Below are 24,810 nucleotides of genomic sequence, written 5' to 3' on the forward strand. Positions count from 1 at the left end.
TTACCACTTAAAAAAAAACTAAAGAATCACATTTTGTGGCAGGTGCAAATTAGATGAAATCCAGATTTCAGCGTCCACAAATAAAGTTTTCTTGGAACACCACAATGCCCATTGTTTGGGTCTGCATTCACGCTACAGGGGCAGAGTTGAGTCGCTGCGGCAGAGACCGTGTGGCTCGTGAAGGCTGAAATATTTACTATTGGGCCCTTTACAGAAAAGATGTGCCAGCCCCTGGTGTAAGAGAATCAGACATAAACTGGCTCCAGGGCGGAGAATGGATTGGAGCCAGTCAAGGTGAAAGGGGTGGGTGGCGATTCAGAGGCCTTGGCCGTGGACCACCATGCAAAATGGTGCCGGGGTGAAGGGCAGTGTGGAAAGGGGTCTGCTGATCCTGGCGGCCAGGGGGTGCCTGATGCCGCAGGGTGGGGGGGTGGAGGGGTAGTTCCAGTGGCCTGGTGAACCCAGCTTAATGTGGAGAGAGCAGGAGGTGAGCAAGAGGAGCCTGCGGGGACTTGGGCTAGGAAGAGTGGGGCTGCGGGGAGGGAAGGTGGGCGCAGGAGATGGTGAGAGGGGGCTTTAAGTTTTAAAGATGCGAGAGCCCGGAACACGTTTAGACGTTGGTGGAAGGGGGTCCACAGAGCGAAGGGGTGCATGACGGAGAAGCTCCTAGAGGAGGAGATGGGGGGAGCCCTGGGCATCGCCTGGGAACTGGTGGGCAGTGCAGAATCTTGGGCCCCCCCTGGATTTACTGATTCAGAATCTGCATTCTGTTTCCAGGGTGATTTGTAAACACACCCAAGTGTGGAGGAACAGGTGCCCTGGGGAGAGAAGAGGGAGGCTGGGCAGCGCGGCCAGAGCGGGTTGGCCTGGCTTTAATATTTCAGAAGTGGAGCAGTCCTAGGTAATGGCAAAGGGGCAGGGTCTGGCTTTGTCAGTCCCCACTTGCCCCATCTGTGGGGTGGCTCTGGACCCCAGTCTCAAAACCGCAGCGTGGCCTCAGACGCCCTTCCCTCCGAGTACCCCACTTGCTATCCCAGGCAAGGCTGGCACGGCTGCCCGATAGAAAACACAAGTAAAGGCAGTTCTGCTCTAATGCTTGTTTTGAAAACAAATTTGTTCTGATGCAACTGATGTATGAGAGGACAATTTGAGCATAATGTGAACTTTGCATTTGCTTATGAATGATTTTGTTCATAGGAAACACTGGATAAATGCAGAAAACCGTACTGAGCTGAGCCCAGCTGTGCAGGAAAATGCAAAATGCACGCACTGCAGATATCCACCAGCTACCGCGGTTCACCACCTGTATTACCAGCAATCCCAACTGGTGTTGCAACTTTCTGTCTGATTTCAAGCACCCTTTCTTCTACCACTTCACAGTCACTCCCAAACTGCCAGGCTCCCGTCAGGCTATACCCAAGGCAAGGGGCCGTATTTATTGTAGTATTTGTGCATTCCCTAGCCATTTAGCACCTGTGGAATTGTACTACTGTGTTCATGAGAGTCCTATCATTTTTGATGTGTCACTAATGAAGTTGGTGAGTGTCATTCCCCTCACCCGGTTCTTCCGTAAGCCCTGGGATATTTATTACAATTTCACATAGTATGGTGATTTTTTTACAAACAAACCTTCCTATTGCATCATAGCAGAACTGACTTCAAAGTGCTTAACACGGTGCCTGGGATTCAGTAAGAGCTCAAGGAATACGCACATATGTAGATTATTATTATTGATCATTCTACCCATATCGGGGTGCTTATAATGTGCCAGGTACTGTGCTAGGCTCCTGGTGTGAGCAGGAATAGCAACAATGGTGATTGAGGTGGCTTGAAGCTGTCTAGACCCCAGAAAAGCATGTTCTTCAAGTTGACCCATTCCTGTGGGTGTGGATGCCCTGTAAGTAGGACCTTTTGGTGAGTGGGATCTTAAGATGAGACCCCCTCAGTCAGGGTGGGTATTACTCCTCTTACTGGAGTCCTTTATAAGAGATGAAAGTCAGACCATGAGAGAAAGCCACGGAAGCAAGAAGCTGAAGGCAACAAAACCCAGGTGAGAAGGGAGGAAGAGAGATGGCGCTGTGTGCCTGGCCATGTGACAGAGGAGTCCCGGTGGCGGGCAGGGGGTCTTCGGGAAGAAAGCACTGCCTGATGATACCTTGATTTGGACAGTTTTTTCAGCTTCAAAACCATAAGTTTGTAAGCTAATGAAGTCCCATTGTCGAAGCCAACACATTTCATGGAATCTGCTTTGAGCACTAGAACAGTGATATATTATTCATCCTAACAATAACATCATACATATAATTATAAGAACAGTAACGATAAAACAAGAGTCTCCGTGGCATCGTGGTACCATCAGGTCCTCACGTTTAGCTGAGGATGTTACTGGTCCACCACATCCTGCTTGAAGCACACAGTTCCCAGCTCTACTTCTGGCCCATTCATTGCCTACTGCCTCCCTCCCAGATGACAGCATGACTTCCTGGAGGCAGCAGGGAAGGAGTTAAATAACAGCCCCCCTTGGCATCTCCGAATCCCAGGGAACCTAAGGGGAGGAGGACTGTCACCTCTGGGCTGGAAGGGCTTTGCCATGCCCCTTTAATGCCCACAAAGCACAGCAGCTAGTAATGCTAAGGTGGAGGCATGGCGGGGGATGTGTGTAAATGTGCCTCAGAAGCATCACCTTGGGAGAGGGAACTTGGTGAGCTGTGATGATGCAAAACCCCCGGCTGGGAGCAGATGTGGCTCAAGCAGTTGAGCTCCGCCTCCCACACGGGAGGTCCCGGGTTTGGTTCCCAGTGCCTCCTAAAGAAAAAAAACCAACACTGAAAACAGACAATGTGCAGACAATGAGCAAAAGCAATGAGCAAACAGAGGAGGGAGCCGTCTCGGGGGAAAAAAACCAACCACACACCAACCCAGCTCTGCCCAGCCTGGCCCGAGCTCCCTGGCCTGCTGAGTCCAGCTCCCTGGTCTTTACCAGGCTTTCGATTCCCCCGCCAGATGTCTGAGGGATTAGCGGACCTTGGGAAGGCTGGAGGATGAGCTGCAGCCTCCCTGCCCCTGCCCCAGAGGCTCGCTCCATCCCCCGCCTGCCCGCAGCAGGTCACGGGAAACCGGGAAGAGGCCTCCGAGGCTGGCTGTGATGCCTGCTGGTGGCGGCCCTGGCAGGGCAGGGGGGTGTGTCGGGGGTGCCCGTCCCTGTCAGGTCTGGCAGACCTGGAGCAAGGTCATGCTGACGCTCCCACCTGGCGCACGGTTCCAGGTATCGCGGTGCTTCTCCACCGAGTCCCAGGGTGGGCCACTTGTGCCTCCCTGCGTGGCCGCCCTGGCAGGGGCCTCCTCTGCTCCCCACCTGCCCCCGGTTCCCGGCCTCCAGGGGATACCTCTTTTGGTGAAGCCTTCAACAGCCCCCAAAGAAGGTAAAAAAACACCCAGCCATCGCCAGGTGTCGCCCTGCATTGCGGCCCTTGGGGCCAACAGAGACGGACCTTGCTCCTGCCTTCTGAAGCACACAGCTGCTCTGCACAGACGAGGTTGGCGTGCCAGCAAAATTTGGCAAAAACAAACAACAACAACAAAACGAAAATTATCTACCTACCTATCTGTATTATCTATCTATCTGTCTAGCTGTCTGTCTGTCTATCTATCTATAACCAATCTTCCATACAGATAGGTCTAACTTTAATTTGGCCAACAAGGATAAACAAAAGGAAGCCAAAATAAAACATCTGTCACGGAGATTTTCGTTTGTTTAAAAAGGATGCAGTAAACAGCAGAAGAGTGACAAGGCGGGAGAGCTTTGCACACTGATGGAATTTAGCTCTACGAAAGCCGCTGTCCTTCCGGTTCTCGGCAAGCAGGCTCCAGCTCCGCCTCCCGCGCCGGCCTCCCCTGAAGGGACGCGGGTGGGAAGCACAGGAGTGGCGCCCTGGCCCACGCTCACAGCGCTCGCCAGCTCTCCGGGTGAGCGCGGCTCTTGCCAGACTGTCTTGTCTTCCCTCGACGGGCTCCCGGAGGCAGGAACCAGGCCCTGCTCTGCCCTGAGCACGCCGCGGCTCCTCACACATGGGGGTGGGGTTCAGCAGGCCTTGGGGGGCAGGCAGCCTGCACAGCTGCCGAACGCCCCCTGAAGCATGGGGAGAAGGGGTCCCAGGCCAAGCCTCCCGCTTTGCTCTGCCTTAGTAGCTCTGCCCTAAGAGTTGGTGGGTAAAGGTCGAGAAGGAGGTTTTTGATTGTGTATTTTACTCGCTGTATAACCTTGGGCAAGTTGCTTAACCTCTCTGGGCCTTCATTTCCTCATCTATTAAATAGGGAAAATAATAATAAGATACTTATATGGGTCTGAAACTGTTCTAAGCACTTTACATATGATAACTCATTTAGTTCTCATTAACTACTCCATGGAGGTATTTTTAATCCAAATTTGGCAGATGAAGAAACGGCACAGAGAGGTTAAGTAACTTGCTTAACAGCTGGCGGCAGAGCCGGCATTCAGACCCCAGTAGGCTGCCTCTAAGTTTTGTGCTCTTCACCATCTCACTACGGTCCTTTCCTGCAGGTTCGTCGTGAGGAGCAAATGAGGGACACAGGTGGCGAGTGCAGACCAAGGCTTGGCGTGAGACGCGCACTCAGCCCTCTAAGAGCTAGCTGCCGCTGTTCCTAGATGTTCTTATTATTCTCCATTTACTCGTTGGTGCTGGGGAAGGCAGGGTTGCTGTCCCCTCTCTAACTGCACCCCACACGGGGCCCAGTGCCCACTTGTCTAGGACCAGCCCTTGCCCATCAGTCCAGCCCTAGAAGTGGGGCCTGAGCCGGAGCTGCCAGGAGCACCAGGTGCCAGGGCCGAGGTGGAGGGGCTGCGACCTCAGCGCCCCGGCTGGAACCCCCTTGGCCCTCCCGCACATCTGCCCAGACCCGGGGGACTGGCCCCCGAGACGACAGGACTGGCCTACAGCCCCGCCTCTTCTCTTGGGGTTTCCCAAAGTCAGCTTTGCTGGTGACTGCGGAGACACCTCCCGGGGGAGCTGCCAAGAAAGGAGTTGAGGAGGCCCTGGGGCTGGGAAAGGCGTGCGGGGTGCAGCCGGGTCCCAGGGAGGGCAGCGAGGTGGGAGAACATGGCCCAGTCTCGTGCGACGACTCCCTGTGGGATGTGGCGCCCACTTCCACGCCCCTCTGTCTGGGCCGGCTTGGTGACTTGCTTTCACCAGAACGCGGTGGAGCCTTCTGAAGCCCCAGACTCAAGAGCCTGAGCTCTGAGCAGGGCACACAGTGAGGAGAAACCACATAAAGAGAGGGCTCCGGGCCAGGGGACCGCCAGCAGGTCACGACGTCCTGACCCCGTGCAGTCCCCCTAGGGGCAGCGGGACCGCAGGGTGGCTGGCACCCTTGGACGCACTGCTCCGAGGGTTGACCCCCGGGGAACGTGTCCGGCTTCCTCTGGGGAGACTATCTTTCTTTGTCACTGTTCCCCGTTTTGCAGAAAGAATGGCCTCTGCCCTCCCCAAGCTCCCCTGAGCCAACCGGGGCCACGACCCACCTGTGCCCCCCACTGGAGGGCTCTTGGGGCGTCCAGGGCACTGCTCCCCCTAGTTTCTGGGCTGCAGGGGATTTGGGCTGCCAGCTGGGAGAAAGCCTCTTCCCTGGCTGGGGCGGGGATCAGAGTCACAGAAACCCCAGCAGTCAGAGAAGCAAAGAGGGTGCATCTGAGATGCCTCTTGGGGGGACAAAGGCACAGCAGAGAGACCCAGGGGACCCTCTCCCTGCTCAGAAATCGCAGATAAGAGGGAGGACCCTGTGGGGTGCAGGGGGGGGGAGTCAGGCAGGAAGGCGCCCCCAGGAAGCAGGGGTCACTACCCACCCCCCGGGCATCTGCCTAGATCACCCAAGCATACAACTGAGTCAAGATGTAATTAGTTTTTGTGTCCTGGCTGAGCGCCAAGGGGGCAGGACGATGGGGGCCCTGGAAGGAGGGAGGCTGGGGGCAAGCTGAGGTCCCAGCCCTACTGTGTGTGGACAGAGAAGGAGCCGCGTTTCCCTCCTGACCTTGCTCGGACAGGAAACACGCGTGCCCCTCCCGGGGCCCACCTGCCCCGCCTCGCCGAGGAGGTGGACTGGACCGCGTGCCCCTTCTGCAGGCACTGGTTCCTGGGGATCCAGGCCAAATTCAGATTTGTCAATTTCAGGTGAAGGATGAGCAAACCCTCCCCAATTTGCATGTTAAATTTCCTTGTGGTGGAAATAAATAGCCTCTGTTCATCAGGGAAGAGCTGTCCTCTGGAGCATTCATTAAAGGCTGCGGCTGGCGCCTTCATTTGCATGTTCTGCACCGCACCCTGGGGAGTCCTGGCGGGCCCAGGGGCCCCAGGGCTGCGGGGATTGGGGGATCGGCAGCAGGAGGGTGGGGAGTGAGGGGAGGGAGAGGAGGGAGGGTGCACCTGGGGGGCGGGGCCCCTCCCTTGCTCCCCACAATGTGCAGTGTGAGCCTGGACGTGCCGCGTTACTTCTCTGGGCCTCAGTTTCTGCATCTGTAAAATGGGAAGCTGCCCGCGCTGTGGACGCCCAGGCCTCCCTGGGTTCCGGGACCGTGCACCCAGCGACAGGGGTGTGTGTCCACTCGGGGCGGGCGAGCAGAGCTGAGCCTCCCGAGCACGCAGACGGAAGGCGGATGCTCGGGTGCCTTTGAGAGGTTGCATCTCCCTGCCTGCAGGGCCCCAGAGGCAGCTCACGGCCCCCACAGAATCACCTCTCACCCAGGGCTTTCCGGGGGTGCCCGGGGCTGTGAAGCCTTGGGGTGATCCAATGAAGCCCAGGACTGAGGACGGCCAGGGGGCTCAGTGACATCCAAGAGGAAAGAGCGGAGGCAGGGCCTGCGACCCAGGGGGGTGGCCGAGCCCCCACCCCAGCCCGGCGTGGCCCCCTGTGTCCTGAGATGCCTGGTGGGTGACGGAAATGCCACCCAGCCAAACGGGATCTTCAGGTCTGTGCCTTCCAGGGCGCAGGATGTCCCACGAGCGATGGCCCGGTGGGCTCCACGCAGTGCTGACCGGAGTCTGGAGGCGCGGGTCGGGATTCTCACTTTGACTTGAACTCATTTTCCCCCCAGGGACCCAGGGCCCGGCTGGAAATGGGAGGCCTTGACCCCGGACGTCAGCGAAGGCATTGCGGGGCTGCGTGACCCTCGCCGGGTCCCCGGGGTCCCCAGCTCCTGCCCAGAGAGGTGACCCCTCCATCCCTCTCCCGTTCCCTCAGGACTGGGGGATCCACTTCCCCACCAGGCCAGGGCCTTCGGAGAGCGGGAGGAGGCAGGTTGCTATGGAGACCTAGCCGGCGGAGGCTGGAGGCTTACGCTCCTTTCATCCTGTCCCCTTACATTCTGAACTTAATGGTCTTAATTGACATAATTATTGCAACATCAACCCGGAGCCCCGGAGCTGGCAGGGCCTCGCCGCCCACCCCCTGCCCTGACCCTGCCGCCTGCGCCCTCTCCCTCCCGTCGGCCTCTCTTCCTGCCACCCGAGGCGGCCACCGGCCCGTCATGTCCAGGGAGGACGTCCAAAGCGTGAGCTCGGGCAAGGGCCTGCGCCTCGGAGCCCCGTCTCCCCACCTGCACGCGGAGGGGTCGTGGCCCTGCCCTGCTCATCCCACGCGGAGGGGCGAATGAAGAGCCGGCAACAGGCCACCGTCCTCTGGGCTGGTACAAAAGACGAGGGGCAGGGCAGGCCGGTCGCCGGCTCTGTCCTCAGGGCCAGCCATGTCCACGCCGGGACCGGGGCCCCAGGGCGGCTGGACGCGAGGGGCAGCCCTGGCTCCAGCTGGGAGGGGCTGTGCGCGGGGGTGACCTCCGTGCTCTGGGCTGGTGGGTCTCAACGGGGGTGGCACTGCCGCCCCGAGGGACCCTTGGCAATGTCTGGAGACACTCTTGGCTGCACAGTGGAGGGGTGCTCTGGACAGCTAGTGGATGGAGGCCCAGGACTGCTAAGCATGCGGCGATTCAGAGGCCAGGCCCCTACCACAAAGAACTTTCTGCCCCCCCAGGTCAATTGCCTTGAGGCTGAAAAGTCTGCTCCAGCTGTTGCTGCCTTCAAGGGCAGCCCCCCCGGGAAACGGACCAAGTAAATGATGTCCCGGGGCCCTTCACACTCCGCTACCTCTTGGTGGAGGCCTGTCCAGGCCTGCGGAAAGGCGGAGTGGGCAGTCAGCCCCGGGACCTGCTCGGCTCCCTGCAGCCTCCCCACCTTCCTGGAGCCCCCAAAGAGGAGCAGCACGCTGCCGGGTCAGGTGAAGGACGGCACTCTTGGCCGGGGACCCCTCCCCCCAGGCCCACCTCCCCCATCTCTCCCTGAGGATCACGACATTTCTAAACTCGTTAACTTTTAATTACTACCTTCCCTCTGCCGAGTACACTGGCTTTGTGCCACGTACATCTCTATTAAAATTCAATTTATGCCCATCACAACTAATTCCTGCACTTCAGCTTTCTCACCATCAGCTTTCAATTTTCAGACAAGATGTCCAAACTCTTGGCCGACTCAGAGTGGATCTCCTAAGGGGCAGGCGATGGGCAGATGGGATCTGGCTACGCTGAGCCGAGGAGCCCGGACTCCTGGGGCCGGTGGGAACGAGACCCTGGCAGGAAGCCTGAGGTCGGGGGAGAGAGGGTCCCGCCAGGGGGAGGAAGGTCTTTCCTGGGCACTCCAGGGCCCCCTGTCGCCCAGGCAATCTTCCGCAAGCTCCATTCCCTGCGGCATTCACAGCCTCCTGGGAAGCAGGCACTAGCCTTGTTCCCATTTAACAGGCCACGCACCGGAGGCAGGGATTAAGTAAATTCGAGTCGGGGGCAGAGCTGGGATTCCTGCGAGGGGCTGCTGGAGCTGCATCTCCAAGCCAAGCCAGGCTTGTGCGGTAGAAAAGGTGCGGTAGAAAAGGTGCGTCAGGGCGGTGCAGGTGGAGAGGCGTGAGCTAGTGCTTGGGGCTTTGAAATCAGAGGCCTCTGGTCAATGCCATGTTCGGCCTGCAAGGGGGGCTGGTGAGAGTGGACGCTGGAGAGAGGGGCAGGACCAGGAGATGCAGGATCTTGGACTCTTCGTCTCCCGGGGCTGCCATGGCCAAGCGCCCCACACGGGGTGACTGAGCAAGACACAAACGTGCTCTCGCCCGGTTCTGGAGCCAGGAGTCTGAAGCCCTGGTGCCGTCAAGGCCACGCTCCCTCTCGGGGCTCGAGGCAGGAAGCTTCCTGGTCTCTGGCAGCGTCTGCTGGCGCCCAGCAAACCTTGGCGCTCCTGGGTTTGAGGCTGCTCTCGCTCCAGAATCCTCCACCACCTTCACACGCCTTCTTCCCTGTGTCACCTGCCCAAACCCCTCCATCCTTTCTCCTGTGAAGACGCCAGTCACTGGGTCCAGGGCTCAGCCTCAGTCCAGGACCACTGCATCTCAAGATCCTTAACGAATCCCGCAAAGACCTTACTTCCCAAAACGGTCACACCCTGAGTTTCCGAGTGGCGCGTGAATTCGGGGGGGACACTATTCAACCCGCTGCATAACCGCCTTAGCCAGAATCCTCTGAAGACGGCCCCCTGTCTATAGGTCGCGGCCCAGAACATTCTTCCTGGCATTCAAGGTCCCCCCTCTGCCATCCTGGGCCAGCTGGGGCTCCCCCATTTCCAGGGCCAGTCAAGTTCCTTCCCGCCTCCACCCCTTTACTAGGGCTTTGCTCCCCAAACCCGTGGAAGGCTTCCTGACACTCACCCCTCACTGGCTCCTCACCTTGCCCCATCCTCCCTCTCCCTAAGGCCACCCATGACTTCGGTGTCCCTAAATCGAGCTGACAGTTTTCAGTGTCCAGCAGCAGTCGGTAAGAGTTGACCCCGCAGTCCTCCTCGAAGCACCTCTTTCCTTCTGGGGCACCCCAGTCTCCAGGCTCCACCCTACCTCTCTGGCCTCTTGGTTTTGTCCTCCTGGGCTGGCTCGTCTCTCCTCCGCGGCTGTGTCCCCTCTCCTGGCTCGCCCACCCCCATGGCGGGACTTGCCGCGTTGCATGATGACTCCTTCTTGGTCCTGGCACGAACAGCTCCTTGTTCACTGGCCTGCCCGGTTGCCTTACGGAGCACCTGCAGCCCAGCCCCGAGTCCCCTCTCTCCTAGGGCCACCTTATCACCTTCTCACCATGGACCCCCCCCATGCTGCTGACCATCTTGTCAAGTCAACCTAGACGTTTCTCAGACCCATCCACTCCGCTCCATCGCTGCCGTGCCCAGGACGGCGCAGGCCACCATTCCTGCCGTGACCGGCCCACGCAGCCACCTCCAACCGTTCTCCCTCCAGGCCATCCAGCACTTCCCCACTAGGTTGCCAGAGTAAATATTTTTAAAATGCACACCTGATCCCTGTGTGCAGCCCTTCGAGGGCTCCAGATAGATTTGGGCAGGAAATCCCCAGCAGAGCCTATAAGCCCGGGAGGATCTGGCCAGCAGCCCCGGCATCCTGCCCTCCCCCAGCCTCTCGGCCACCTGGCCCTCTCGCACCCCTCCTGCCCAGGCAGCGGCGCCCGTGGCTCCCGCAGCATGCCTGCTGCCCTCGCTTCCAGCCCCCCAGCCCTCGCCAGCTCTGCTCATCCTCTATGTCTCCACGTCCCCAGCGAGTTCTGCCTTGACTGTACCTCCCGTTGACAGCACTTAGGAAGGCTGGAATCCCTGAGCACCTGTAGAATTACCGAACCCGGCTTACCCTCCAGGGGGGCAAGGATCTCCCCATCTTATTTTGCATCGCTCATGCCCAAGGGCTGAGTGTGGCCACCTAGGGACACAACACTCCCACCAGGAGTGGCTCCCTTCTACCCACTGCTGTCCGCACCCAGTTCCAGTCCCACGCCTTCCAGAAGGCTGCCCCAAACGCCTTCGGTTCACGCACAACTCTTCCTGCCCCTCCCGCAGTGTGTCTGACAGTCGTTGTCCAGGACCCTTGCCCGATTTGCCCTCAACGTCGGCTGCCACTCCTTAGCCCGGCTTCTTAATGAAGTCACCACTGCTCGCCTTGCTCCCCAGCTAGAACATTCCGAAAAGCGGTGGGGCGGAGGGGGCGAGCGTGACATCTTCACTTGTCTGGTCCTTGGCGGAGGACCTGGCACTCATCTGAGCCCTAGAACTTGGGGCAAGTAGCTGGACCTGAGCCTCTGTCTCCTCCAGCATCGAAATGCCTCCCTGCAGGAGTTGCTGAGAACAAGACCTTTAGTGAAGCACCGGTCCGGGCACTGGCAAGAGGTAACTGAGCTTGGATTATTCCTTAACAAAGGTCAACATCAGTACAACGCTGGAAGAGGGCCGGGCTCAAGGTAAGCCGCATGGCAGTGCTGGCCGCGATTACTTCTCCTTCCGCGGGAGCTGGCGGGGCATGTGCCCGGGAAACCAGGCCGCCGTCCTGGGAAAGCAGGAGTGCTGCATGGCTGCAGCATGGAACACAGGCTTGGGGTCTGAAAGATCCTGGTGAAACCGGCACAGCACAGGCTGTGTGACCGCAGGCGAGGCGCTGGACCTCTCTGAGCTGTGATTCCTAGCTGTGAAGCAGAGACCACGACAGCGCCAGCCTCACAGCACAGAGCGAGGTGGTGAAGCCTGTGGAGCGTGGCTGGCACCCTGGCCCCACCTGGCACGTGCCTGGGTGCCCTCTGCGGAGGCCTGCCTGCTTCGGCCTCCCCCGCCTCTGCTCTCGCTTCTAAGGGGAGGCCAGGGAAGAGGGCCAGAGGACGCGCGCGCACACAGCAGCCAGCCCGGGGAGCTGGCCTTCATCTCTCTTCTGAGGAGCTTCAAAGGCTGCCGGCGGCTTGGCGGGCACCACCCCTCGGTGCCCCTCGGCCAGGCTTTCTTCTCTCACTGCTGAGTTCCCAGACACGGCAGCTCCCCTGGGGAGGGATGGCAGCCTGGCGGTGCGGCTGGGGCCAGCCCGATGCCTGCCCGGGCTCACCTGCTCTTCTCCACGCACCTGCTCTTCTCCACGCCAAGCAGGGGTTGTGCGGGGCCGCAGGGGCGGGCTCGGCCTTGGCTGGTGTCCCATCTGCGCCCCCCCCCCCCCCCCCCCCCGCTCCTGTGTCTCTGCAGGCCGGATGAGAACCCTTTCAGGCCAGGCAGCCTCTCAGACGTGCTTCTTGCTCTCTGGATGACCCCGGGCCAGTTCTGGAACTTCTCTGAGCTTCAGGTTCCTCATTTGCAAAATGAGGGTAAAAATGCTGACTTCTGGGTGTTGTAGCAAGATGATGTATACGAAGTACCTGGCACCGAGCAAGCCTCAGTAGACGCTAGTTCTTTGGGTGCACGTGTGTCTGATTATGCATGAGAATATAAGTGTGTGCGTGCATGTGTGTGTGCCCGGGTGTGTGGTGTCTGTCTAGCTGATTTTCTTTTCCTATTTGATTTTTTTTTAGTAACTTTTTTTCTCCCCCTCCCCCTCCCCTGCCCTGCTGTTTTTGCTGTCTGTGTCCATTCACTGTGTGATCTTCTGTATCTATTTCTCTTTTTGTCTTCTTTTCTCATCTTTCTTCTCTAGTATTCACTGGGATTCCATCCTGGGGACCTCCGATGTGGAGAGACGTTCCCTGTCAATTGTGCCACCTCAGTTCCTGGTCTCTGCTGCACTTCACCTTGACTCTCCCCTTCATCTCTCTTTTGTTGTGTCATCGCTTCATCTTGCTGTTTGTGTGGGCACTGGCTCACCATGCAGGCACTCAGCTTGCTGCGTGGGCACTTGGCTCGCCACGCAGGCACTGGTTCACCACACAGGCGCTGGCTCACCACGCGGGCACTCACGTGGGCACTTGGCTCACCATGTGGGCTCTCATACGGGCACTCAGCTCATCGCGAAGGCACTGGCTTGCTGTGTGGGTCCTGGCTCGCCACACGGGCACTCGCATGGGCATTAGCTCACCACGCAGGCACCTGGCCCGCCACGTGGACACTTAGCTCACCACGCGGGCACTCACGTGGGCACTCGGCTCGCCACACGGGCACTCACGTGGACACTCGGTTCGCCACACGGGCACTCACGTGGGCACTCGGCTCGCCACGCGGGCACTCACATGGGCACTCAGCTCGCCACATGGGCACTCGCATGGGCATTAGCTCACCACGCAGGCACCTGGCCCGCCACGTGGACACTTGGCTCGCCACACGGGCACTCGCATGGGCATTAGCTCACCACGCAGGCACCTGGCCCGCCACGTGGACACTTGGCTCGCCACACGGGCACTCGCATGGGATTAGCTCACCACGCAGGCACCTGGCCCGCCACGTGGACACTTGGCTCGCCACACGGGCACTCGCATGGGCATTAGCTCACCACGCAGGCACTGGTTCACCACACAGGTGCTGGCTCGCCACGCGGGCACTCACGTGGGCACTCGGCTCGCCACGCGGGCACTCACGTGGGCACTCGGCTCGCCACGCGGGCACTCGCATGGGCATTAGCTCACCACGCAGGCACCTGGCCCGCCACGTGGGCACTTGGCTCGCCACACGGGCACTCGCATGGGCATTAGCTCACCACGCAGGCACCTGGCCCGCCACGTGGACACTTGGCTCACCACGCGGGCACTCACATGGGCACTCGGCTCGCCGTGCAGGCACTGGCTCACCGTGTGGGCATGCTTTGTCTTCTTTCTCACCAGGAGGTCCCAGGGATCGAACCCAGGTCCTCCCATATGGTAGGCGGAGGCCTTATCACTTGAGCCATATCCGCTTCCCCTATGTGATTTTAAATGTGTGAATAATTATGGAAGAAGAAGTGACCAGGGCCAGGACAACATGATCTGTTGACGACTTTGCTGGGATGCGGGCACAAGGACAGGTGGACTGCCCGTCTTTCCATCCTCCTCCCCCATCTGCACTCTGACTGGTCATTTCTCAAGCTGGTAGGGTCGGCTCCAGCCGCCTGGCAGCCTGCAGCCCTTGCTGGTGAAGTGAACAAAAAACAGAGGCTGAGTTGATTCGACCTGGGGAAATGGTCCCAGAGGAGAGAGGAGCTGAGGGGAGGGTGTGGGGGAGAGCCATCTGACGGAAGAGACTCCAGCAGCAACACGAGTGGGCCTGGCTTCTCTGAGCTACTGTCCGACACGGTCAGAAAGTTCCACAAACTCACCTGCTTGTTTCACACAGACACATGCTCATAACTGTTAGACGTGTATACAAGATGGTGAAGGAATCACACACATACATTCTAACAAATACATTAGGACCTTATGTAAGCAAATGAATATTGTGCTCAGTGCCCCCTCTCACCCCCAAAACACACACCAAGAGTCACTTTGGTGGGGTGGGCAGTAGATTAATGCCCCAAACCTTTGGAAGGTCCCTCTCAGGCTGTGTCCCCGCCATGTAAAGGGTCTTTAGAGCCGGATTTTGCTTTGTACCTAAATAATCCACCCCAGCTGTCACAGCCACTTTATTGGAGTTGAAGACTGGTTTCAAATAGGAGAAAAGGGCTCTTGTATCTAGCCCTTGCTAAAGAGAAGCTCTAAAAAGGCTCCCTGACCACTGCAGCATCGCGGCACTAGGAGCACAAGCACAGGTGACCCTTGGGGAGAGACCCCCCAGCAGATGCATGATTTTTGGAGGGTTTGTTTCTAGGCCAGATACCTTGCACAGTCCCAACAGGTGAACTGACTTCGTGTATCTTGTGCTGGGGCTGGGCTCAACCACAGAACCTCACTGGTCCTTGCAGTCACCCTCTAAGGAGAGAATTGTGGTACCCGATGGGGGGAGAGTGGTGGAATGAGGCAAAATGTTAACAATTAGCGAATGGTGAAAGGTATACAGGTGTCATTGGTACAATGCTTACAATTACTCTAAGATTGGAAAATTTCAAAATAAAGAAATAAAAAGCACCTGCTGTGGACCGGGTCTTAGCTGGGGGCAGGGGAACAGAGTAGTGGCCACGGATGTTTTTTCTCTGGCCCATCACCCTTTCCCCTTCTTCCTGCTTACAGGTGTCACCCTCCTTGCCAACCATGTGCTCTAGTGGGGCTGCCAAACCCAGACCCCTGTGTCCTGGAATAGACACATGACTCAGGGCTGGCCAATCACGGTATCCCATACTGCCTCCCATCGGGATTGGCCAGGGATGATCCAAGTTGGGCCAATCAGAATCCTTCCCTGGGACTTTTTCAAGTGAAACTTCTAGGGAAGGCTCTTTCTTCTCTGAAATCCTAACTGTAGGTCTGTGATCCCTGAACTTCTCAGTGTCACCACTGAATGAAGTCAGCTGCCAGAAGTAGGTGGAGATGGGCAGCTTGGAGGGGAGAGAGCATGGCAGTGTCAAGTTCCTGGTTCTAAGTCCTGAGATGCCTGCAGCTGCCAAGGTCCCTGAAGCTCTGGCCTCAGGTCTGTGATCTATTTGCTGTGCTCTATAAAAAATTAGACAGCAAAAAGAGACCCATGGGAGTTATGGTCATGGCCGATGGGGTTAACTACCAGGTCAGATGGCCCCTCTTTGGAACTGGTGTTTATGTGTGATGAATCTGGACTCAGATGGGATCTCTCTTCATAAGACTTTCATGCTAATGTGCTGGAGGTGCAGTTAGTGTCGGGGTTTAAGATATATTTAGGGGATTTGAATCTCTGGACTGACAATGTGATAGCCAGGTCCTGAGCCTCAACAGACTCCAGCACCTACAATCTGACTTATTGGGCTCACCACACTCAGCTAAGATGGAGTTGAAGAAGGACAACCACCACACCATGGAGCCTAGAGTGATTACAACTGAAAGTGGGAGGATTGCATCCAGCATCCATGTGGAATCTGAGCCTCCTCTTGACATAGAGGTGCAATGGACACAACCAATCCAATGTCCACATAGAAAAGGTGGCATTGGATTGAGAAAAGTGGACATGATGGCTGATGGGTATGGGGAAAGGCAGGAAGAGATGAGAGGTGGAGGTGTCTTTGGGACATGGAGCTGCCCTGGATGGTGCTTCAGGGGCAATCACCGGACATTGTAAATCCTCACAGGGCCCACTGGATGGAATGGAGGAGAGTATGGGCCATGATGTGGACCATTGACCATGAGGTGCAGAGGTGCCCAAAGATGTACCTGCCAAATGCAATGGATATGTCATGATGATGGGAAGGAGTGTTGCTGGGGGGGGGAGAGATGGGGTGGGGGTGGTAGGGTTCAAAGGGACCTCATATATATATATTTTTAATGTAATATTATTACAAAATCAATAAAAAAAAAAGAAAAAAAATTAGACAGCAAGGCATAGGGGATGCAGGGTGGGCAGTCACGAAGGACAGAGGAGGGGGAGGGAGAGTGGAAGACATGTGCACTGTCAGGAAGGGCTTTCTGCAAGAGAAGGCATTTGAGCTGGGCCTTGAAGGAGAGAGAAGATTCTGTCCAGGACAATATTGCAAGGGCAGGGGCAGAGGAGAGGAAGTGCAGGACAACCCTGGGACCTGTGGTGGCCCAGTGTGGTGGTGAGTGGGTTACCTTGGGTGGGAAGGGCAGGAGGTAAGGCAGGGCCACCAGGAGCATCCCACAAAGAGTTCTGAAGGCCCCGTGGGGAGCGCAGACCCGACCTTCTGGACGCAGCAACGTTTTTGATTAAAGGGACATTCAGGCACATTCTCGCCTCCAGGCCTGTAAGCTCACCTTTCAGGGGTAAGGAGGGAAGGAGCGGGGCTTCCCCAGGAGAGGTGCCTGCATTCCCCCTAAATACCTTCTCCCCAGCAAAGCCGGAGGGTAGAATATTTGCTTTCTTCCCTCTGCTTTGTTTTCTGGAATTCACAGAGCACAGTTAGCAAAAAGATTGTTTAGAAGACACATTGCAGCCCACCTCCATGGGCCTCCTCAAAGGGCAGGCTGCGTGGTGTCCGGGAAAGAATTCCAGCTTCCGAGTCAGACAAATTTGAAGCCCAGCTCAACAGTCTGACGCTGGGTGAATTATTTAACTTCTCTAAGCCTAGTTTCCTCATCTGTAAAATGGGGATAACAATTGAACCTACTCAGGATTGCTGGCAGGATTAAATGAGACAATCATGGATTGCACATCATAATGCCTGCCGTATAATTATTCTTCGTCATCGCTAAAGGATTATTGTTATCATTACCATCACCCTCAGATGGACGGCGACCCCTCCCTGGGTGACTCCAGGGACAGAGGGCTGACAATTCCCAGAAGGAGCCCAGCCCTTGTTGGGCAAGTCTGATCCTTCGGCCGAACTGGGATCAGCTCTGTGCAGCGCCCGCTCTTGGGATCTAGCAGTGTCAGGGCACCAAAGGACAGGCTCTGGACCAGATGCAGAACTCGCCCTCCTCTGCCTGGATTCTGCCTCCAGCTCCCTGCTGGTGGAAGTCAAGGCAGGCCGTGAGGCCCCGGCACTACCTCTATTCGTAGGACGCCACTCACAGATTCTTGGGTGTTTCCATCCGAGCATGTCTGTCTTCCAAGAGGGATACAGGGGCTCCCCAAAGACACTGTCAAAGCAGCCCCTAGGGTGCCAGGCTGCAGTCAACCTGGTCCTCTAAATGAAAGCCACCCCAGGGGCTACACAGGGAGCCCCTCCGCTCTCCTCGTGGGCTCCCTAGAGAACCCAAGACGCAGAGTGGCCACACCGGAGGACCTCCTTCTCCCTGGCCCAGGCTTCTCACCGTCCTCAGAAGGCCAAGGATAGAGGCCTCCTGCTCTGGCCTCTCCCTCCTCTACATGGGTGGCCACGCTCCAGACCAGCCAACCCATTCTGAGGCCTGGACAGAAGGAACCCTGGTGGGGGAGGGGCAGGGGTCACCTCAAACGCAAGCATGCTCATCTGGGAAGCGCAGGTCCTCAAGCAATTAAACCCCCTCCTCTCATCTGCATTCGAGTCCCTGGTGGCAGATCCCCAGGGCAAGACAATCCTGTTTCCCCAACAAAACCGATTATGCACATCAGGCCCCAGGATTAATCACCAGCCACAGGGACAGGGGCAGGGAGGCAGAGAAATGGCAGTGAGGGGAGGACAAGAGCTGGAGGGAGGGGGAGGCCCCCGGGACCAGCTGGGGCCCAAGCTGGGCGTGGGGGGTGGCCTCTGCTGCCAGGCTGCCCTTGCCAAGGCCCTGCCCTCTCTCCAGCCCCTCCTTTCCTGCCAGTGTCCTGGGGGAGGTCAGCCCAGCCCTGGGCCCCCGTGCATGGGAGCAACCCAGGTGAGCTCAAAGCCCTGTGGGGAGGGGCTCCACCTTCACACCCAGGGTGCCACCTGTACCCCCCCCCATTGGCCCCAGGCCCTCCAATAAAGACCCTTGGAGATCAGCAGAGTTCCTCTCAGCGGGTAGGGAAGGAAGGGGCTCTGGCTACAGCCATGGCCATGGCCACAGATGCCAGGAGTGAGGTCTCCATCCCCAGTCACCGGCTCTGACCCACCCACTGTCCCATGAGCCCACCTGTCTGGTCAGAGTCTCTGGCCTATCACCCAGCCACCCTCTGGTGGGCTCAGTGGGATGAGGGCTTCTCACACTTGGGCCAGGGCTGCCACTGGCCCCACTTTTGTCACCCCAGCCTCCTAGCAACCCTGGAGGGGGAACCTGTGACCAAGGCCATCCCTGCCACACAGCTCTGATACACCTGCAGCTGCACCGTGATCCGGGGGCCAGGAGGAAGGGGAGGGGAGGGGCAGCTTGCCTGTACTCCAGGGAGAATTTGGTCAGCTCTCTGTTGTTGTGGAGCCACTTGAACTCCAGCGGCCAGCTGCCCTCGGCCATGCACGTGAGCACCAGGCGGTTCCCCTCCAGGTGCACCTGGGTCCGCACCGGCTCCGTCTTGAAATACGGGGACACGTCATCTGCGGGAGACAGGGATGAACAGCCACCGGTCATCACTTGCTCATGCAATCCCCTGAGGCCCCTAGGCGGGACGGGCCAGGTACAGCCAGGTACCATGCCCTAGGTCACCTGGCTGGGAAGGATGTGACCTTGGGCCCAGCTGACTCCAGCGCTTTGTCTGGACTCCAGGCCTCCACATCTGCTTCCCTCCTCCTCACAGGCCCTCTCTCCCGGGACCACACAGGCTTGTCTGCTTCTGCTGCCACCCCCACGCCCGGCCATCTGCTTTCTCGCCCCACTTGGGATTCCCATCCATTCCATAGCCTTTGTTTCTCCAGGAAGGAAGAAGGAAAATAGGGAAGTGGACTGACAAAAGCTGTAGGTGGTGGCAGGTGTCCTGTGTCCAAGGCTGAAGGAAACCCCTTAAAGGCACTGAGAGCAGAGCTCATCCGGGGTGGGGACAGCACCTGCATCCCCTCCACTGCTGGGCTGCCTGCCCCTCCTTTTTGGCCCTGGGCCAGCCTGCCTCAGTCTCCCCATTTGTCTACACCTGGGAGAAGAAGCATTACTGCCCAGGTTTGGGGGGGGGGGATGGATGGATGGATGACGTGGAGCCTTTGCCACACTTTTCTGCAGTCTCATTCTGACCGAACCCCTCCACCCTGTCCTTCATCCGAGAACGCACCCCCAGTCCCCAGACTTCAAGGGATGGGGCACTTTCTGCCCTTCTGGCCAGTAGGAGTGTGGGGAGGGGAGTGAAAATAGACAGTGGGGTTGAGGAGAGAATAGGGGGAGACAGGAGAAGGGGGAGAGGGTCTCCAAGGTGGGCACTGAGCACATCTGCCCTTTGGGGGTGGGAGGGAGGTACCAGCGTTTGGTAAGGATAACAACAGAGATGAAAGCCCGTGCTATGTTCTGGGCTTTTCTAGGGGTATTCACACCTGCTCATTTAATCCTCGAGGCCACCGCAGGCTGGACAGGATTATAACCCGCATTTTAGAGAGGGGATGCAGAGGCCCAGGGGGCTTAGAAACCTGCCCAAGGTCACGCAGCTGGGAGTTGATGCTCTGCAAACAGCACCCTCTTTCCCAAACACAAAAGTATGTGTGTGTATGTGTGGGGGGGTCCCTGCTGGGGAGGGGGTCTCTGCTGTCTTCAGTGCTGGCTGGTGCCCCCGCACGCCCTGGCCCCCCTGGAACCAGAGGGTAGAAAACTGTAAGACATTCTTTTTGCCTAAGAAATGGAACAAACTAGAGGAAGAGAGAAAGGAACATGCGTCAAGGCTTGGCAGGGGGATTGCTTAAGGGTGGAAGGGGGTGAGCCCAGAAGGGGGTGGGCCAGGCCTCCCCCCAACTCCAGGATGATGCTTGGGGAGCCTGGGACCCTGGCACCCGTGCTCTCACACTTGGTTTTAACCTGTCCCGGCCACCCACGGGCCCCAGCACAAATAGGTTTGGGATCCAGGTCCACCGGCCCTGATGCCTGGCACCCCCACGCCCGAGGTCTTAGGGGTGTTTCAGGGAATCTGACTTGAACCCCCACCCCTGCCACTGAGCTGCACCATGGGGCGAGCCTGCGGTGGGCAGCGCTGGCGGGGGGAGAGCGAGCCCCCCGGAGCACCCACCCTCTGCCTCGCCGGCTGACCCCTTCAGTCGCCTTGTTCCCACTGTTGACTTGCGCCCCTTGCCGTCAGCCTTAGTGCCGTTGTCTGTACGTGTTGCCTTAAAAACAGCTTAAGGCACCACTCTTAAAGCGCAGACTGGGGGGAAGCGACCACCACCCGCTGCTTCTGGGGCCCGGCCACCCCCTCTGCGGAGAGCACCCATTTGCAGAGGGAAATGGCAAGGAAACAACTTGCCAGGCAGCCAGCCCTGCTCCCAGCTTAACAAATGGGCGCGCCCTCACTTCAAAGGCTCATTCACATTCTCCAGCAGCTTTCAAGAGCCCTTTGAATCCGTTTTAGAAAACCCTCTGTTAGCTCTTGTCATCACTCGTTTGTTTTAAAACAATAACATTTCCAGCCCCCGAGTGATTAAATCCCCTGGATGCGGGACTGACTCACACCAGAGCAGCCAGAGGTGGGCGGGTGTGTGTGTGCTGGTGCCTGCACGCACACCACGTGTGCACACTCACAGGTACACAAGCGCACACACACTCACCCATGCATGCACATACACACGTACACACACTCTGCACCCAGACACCCTCGCCTCTGTAAACCCGCTCACTGGGTAATTTGCTCCCAGGCCTACACTGGCCAGTTCATTCCTCAGGCTTTCCCAGGGGCACGGCCTGGAGCCCAAGTACTTTTGCTTAGATGGGTCATTCCGGTGGCTGCTGGAGATACAACTGGGGGGCAGGGGATGGGGATGGAACTGCCTTGGCCCAAGAACCTGCTGGGTGCAGGCCCCAAGCTGGATGCAGACCCTGAGCTGATGCAAGCCCCACACTGAGTGCAAGCCCTGAGTTGGGTACGGGCCCTGAGCTGGGTGCAGGCCCCATGCTGGGTGCAGGTCCTGAGCTGATGCAGTCCCCGTGGTGGGTGCAAACCCCATGGTGGGTACAGGCCCCAAGTTGGGTGCAGGCCCCAACCTAGATGCAGGTCCCAAGCTGAATGCAGGCCCTCAGCTGGGTACAGGCCCTGAGCTGAGTGCAGGCCCTGAGCTGGGTACAGACCCCATAGTGGGTGCAGGCCCTGAGCTGGGTGCAGGCCCTGTGGTGAGTGCAGGCCCCTTGGGGGGTATGGGCCCTGTGGTGGGTGCAGGCCCTGAGCTGGGTGCAGGCCCCATGGTGTGTACAGGTCCCACAGTGGGTGCAGGCCCCAAGCTGGGTGCTTTTCATCCCTCATCTTCGTGTTATCCCTGTGGTGCTGCAAGGGGCAGGCTAAGGTTCCAGCCTGGAAAGGTGGCTCCTCCTCCCGGCCTCGAGCCTCATGTTCAGTCACCTGCCTCCTAAAAGGGCCCTGCCTCTGGGTACAGGATCTTGGGAGAGGCCCTGCCCCGGACTGAGAATAATCATTTCCTTCTGCAGGTCTGCCCTCATCTGAAAGTAGGAGTGCAGGGGCTGGGGGAGGATATGTGCAAAGGAGGAAAAGCACATGAATGGGGATCAAGAAAGAAACTGGCGGAGAGTTGTACGTGTCTGTGTCTGCATGCATGCTCTAGGTGTGTGTGCACCTCTGTGCATCTGTGTGTATGTGTGTGCATGTCTGTATCTGTGTGTCCGTGTGCATGCTTCTAGGTGTGTGTGCACCTCTGTGCATCTGTGTGCACGTGTGTGCGTATCTGTATCTGTGTGTCCGTGTGCATGCTTCTAGGTGTGTGTGCACCTCTGTGCATCTGTGTGCACGTGTGTGTGTATCTGTATCTGTGTGTCCGTGTGCATGCTCTAGGTGTGTGTGCACCTCTGTGCATCTGTGTGCACGTGTGTGTGTATCTGTATCTGTGTGTCCGTGTGCATGTGCTTAGGTGCTGGAACGGAGCCCTGTACCACAAATGCACAAGTGGCCACAGAAATCATCAACCTTGGACATGTTACTTAACCTCTTTGTACCTCAGTTTCCTTAACTTTAAATTGGGGATAAATTTGTAATGTGGATTATTAATAAACACAAAGTGCTTAGAACAAGGCCCAGCACATGCTACAGGGGAGGTAACTGCTATTGCTACTATTATTATTGATCAAATATGGAGATGGGCAGATTACCCTGAAGCAAATAGCTCAGATTGTATTGGCAGTGGGCAGCAGCTCCCCTCAGCATTAGTCCTAGGACTGTGTAGTGTGCAACCTGAACAACTGTATACAACGGCCCTGTTAGTCACCACTTCAGAGGGAAAGAGATGCCCAAGAATGGAAGAGAAACTGTAGATGGCATCAACATTATAAGGAAATCATTCTCTGAAACTTTTCTTCACCTTCAAAACCACGCACATACCCCAAGAATTTTTCGTTTTTCAATTAGACGAAATTGATTCTAATGTTAACATTAAAAAAAAGAATGGCCAAGAAAATCCTGTAAAAAAAAAAAAAAACGGCAAGAAGGGAGACCCGTGTCATGAGATATTGAACTATATTATAAAGTTGCTATAATTAAAACAGCGTGTTCTCGTATGAATAGACAGTGAAGGAACAGACTGGAGAGTCTAAAGATAGACCGGAAGGCATATGGGAATATTTCATCTATGATGAAAGTTGCATTTCAAATCAGTGGGGAAAAGATCAATTATTCAACAGATGGTTTTGGAATAGCTAGTGAGCTACTTAGGGAAACAATAAAGTTGAATCTCTTCCTCACACTGTGCCTCAACATAAATGCTAGGTGGGTCAATGTTTTAAACACAAAATTCTAAAAGAATTAGAAAAAAAATCACAGCCATTAAAATTTTTAAAAAATCTTGGTGGCATGAAGTACTCATGAAATACTTTCTAAACACTGCACAACATCCAGAAAGCCATAAAGCAGCTTGACATATAAAAATTCTGCATGGGGGAAAAAACATAAAGAGAATTGACAAATGACACACTGTGGGCAAGATATTTGAAATTCTTATCATGAGCAAAGAGCTAATTTTCTTGATATAAAAGATATTCCCACAAATCAATAGGAAAAAGATTAACAAACCAACAGAAAAATGGGCAAAGGATATGAACAGTTCACAAAAGGGAATTACAAATGACTCTGGAACTTAGGCAAAGCTACCCAACCTCAAGATAAGGGAAAGGAAAACGAAAACTCGATGAGATAAGGGGTTGTTTGTTTTCCTATCACATTGGCCAAGATCTAAAAGTTTGATAATAATCACAGCTGGCCAGCTTGCAAAGGGGCAGGCACATTCATACACAGCTTGGGGGAAGAGAGCATGGTACAATAGCTTTAGAAAACAATTTGGCAATAGCTATGAAAGCTAAAACGCAAGCACCCTGCCATCCACCGGTTCTTTGCCAAGGAATTTATCCTTCACAGATACCCTTGTGTCTGCGTTCAATGACAGCATTTCCTAAAGGTACTATTTGTAACAGCAAAAGCTTTGAGATGACCCAAATGTCCATCAAGAGGGCAGTGGTTAAGAAATGACAGCACCCCTAACCAATGGAATTCCCTGCAGAATATGGCTCCAGACGGCTCTTTGAGTCCTTTTTTAAAACCCAGTTGGTGCAATGTCTTTATTTTGCTTTGGTAGATAAGAGGATTTTTAAAAAAAGATTTATTTATTTCTTCTCCCCCATCCCCACCCTGCTGTCTGCGCTGGCTGTCTGCTCTGTGTCTCTTCATCTTCTTTTTGGGAGGCACCGGAAACCAAACCCGGGACCTCCCATGTGGTAGGCGGGCACCCCATGGCTTGAGCCACATCCCCTTCTGACAACTACTACTGAACGCAAAAAGCAAGTTGCAAGTTAGGCACATAATTGCTACCATTTGTGTAGATGTGGTTTTCTCTTTTTTTTTTTAAGTATAAAAGTATATTTGCTTGTACAGGCAGAGGTTTTTTCTAGGAGGCTCTGTAAGAAACGCCCCAGTGACGCACCTGAAGAGGAGGATGGCTGGGGGCTGGGGTGGGAGACTCACTTTTCACCTTCTGTAAATTTCCTATTACACCGGCCCAGGTATTGATGACTTACCTATAATCAGATATAGGTATTCATCTCCATATATGCACATACACGTGCAGGGTGGGCCGGTAAGATGGGCCCCCTCTGCGTGTGATTCGAGCGGGGGTGTCGCATGGCTGGGTGCCTGGATCCCCAGAGCCTGAGCCCCTTGAGGGAAGAGGTGCCCGCAGAGGCAGCTTGCGGTCTTGGTCCGGGCTTCCTTCTAATTTCCCATGGCAGGTCAAGGGTCTCCCGACTGCAGTTTTTCCTTGATACACCCACTAAATAACCCCATTGTCACCCTCAGACTCCAGGCTCCAGGCAAATTGGTCTCACACAGAGGCTAATCTCAACTGCTTCATCTTTGCCTTTCCCCTCGGCCCCCGCACAATAATGCCCTCTTTCTTGGAGTCCACCCAGCTCCCCTCCATCTCACTGCTCCA

General features: G+C 56.4%; 1 protein-coding gene across 3 annotated transcripts in view; it reads right to left on the minus strand.

Moving 5' to 3' along the window:
• SDK2 (sidekick cell adhesion molecule 2) overlaps window positions 1-24,810 on the minus strand; it is a 257,675-nt gene that overhangs the window by 116,866 nt on the left and 115,999 nt on the right. For all 3 annotated transcript variants that reach the window (XM_058284650.2, XM_058284651.2, XM_058284649.2), the window contains exon 2: window positions 18,639-18,798. In XM_058284650.2, the coding sequence (XP_058140633.1) occupies window positions 18,639-18,798 (160 nt within the window). The remainder of the gene's footprint in view (window positions 1-18,638; window positions 18,799-24,810) is intronic.

Source organism: Dasypus novemcinctus, chromosome 21 (assembly GCF_030445035.2).
Source record: "Dasypus novemcinctus isolate mDasNov1 chromosome 21, mDasNov1.1.hap2, whole genome shotgun sequence".
In the NCBI taxonomy this organism is placed as follows: Eukaryota; Metazoa; Chordata; class Mammalia; order Cingulata; family Dasypodidae; genus Dasypus; species Dasypus novemcinctus.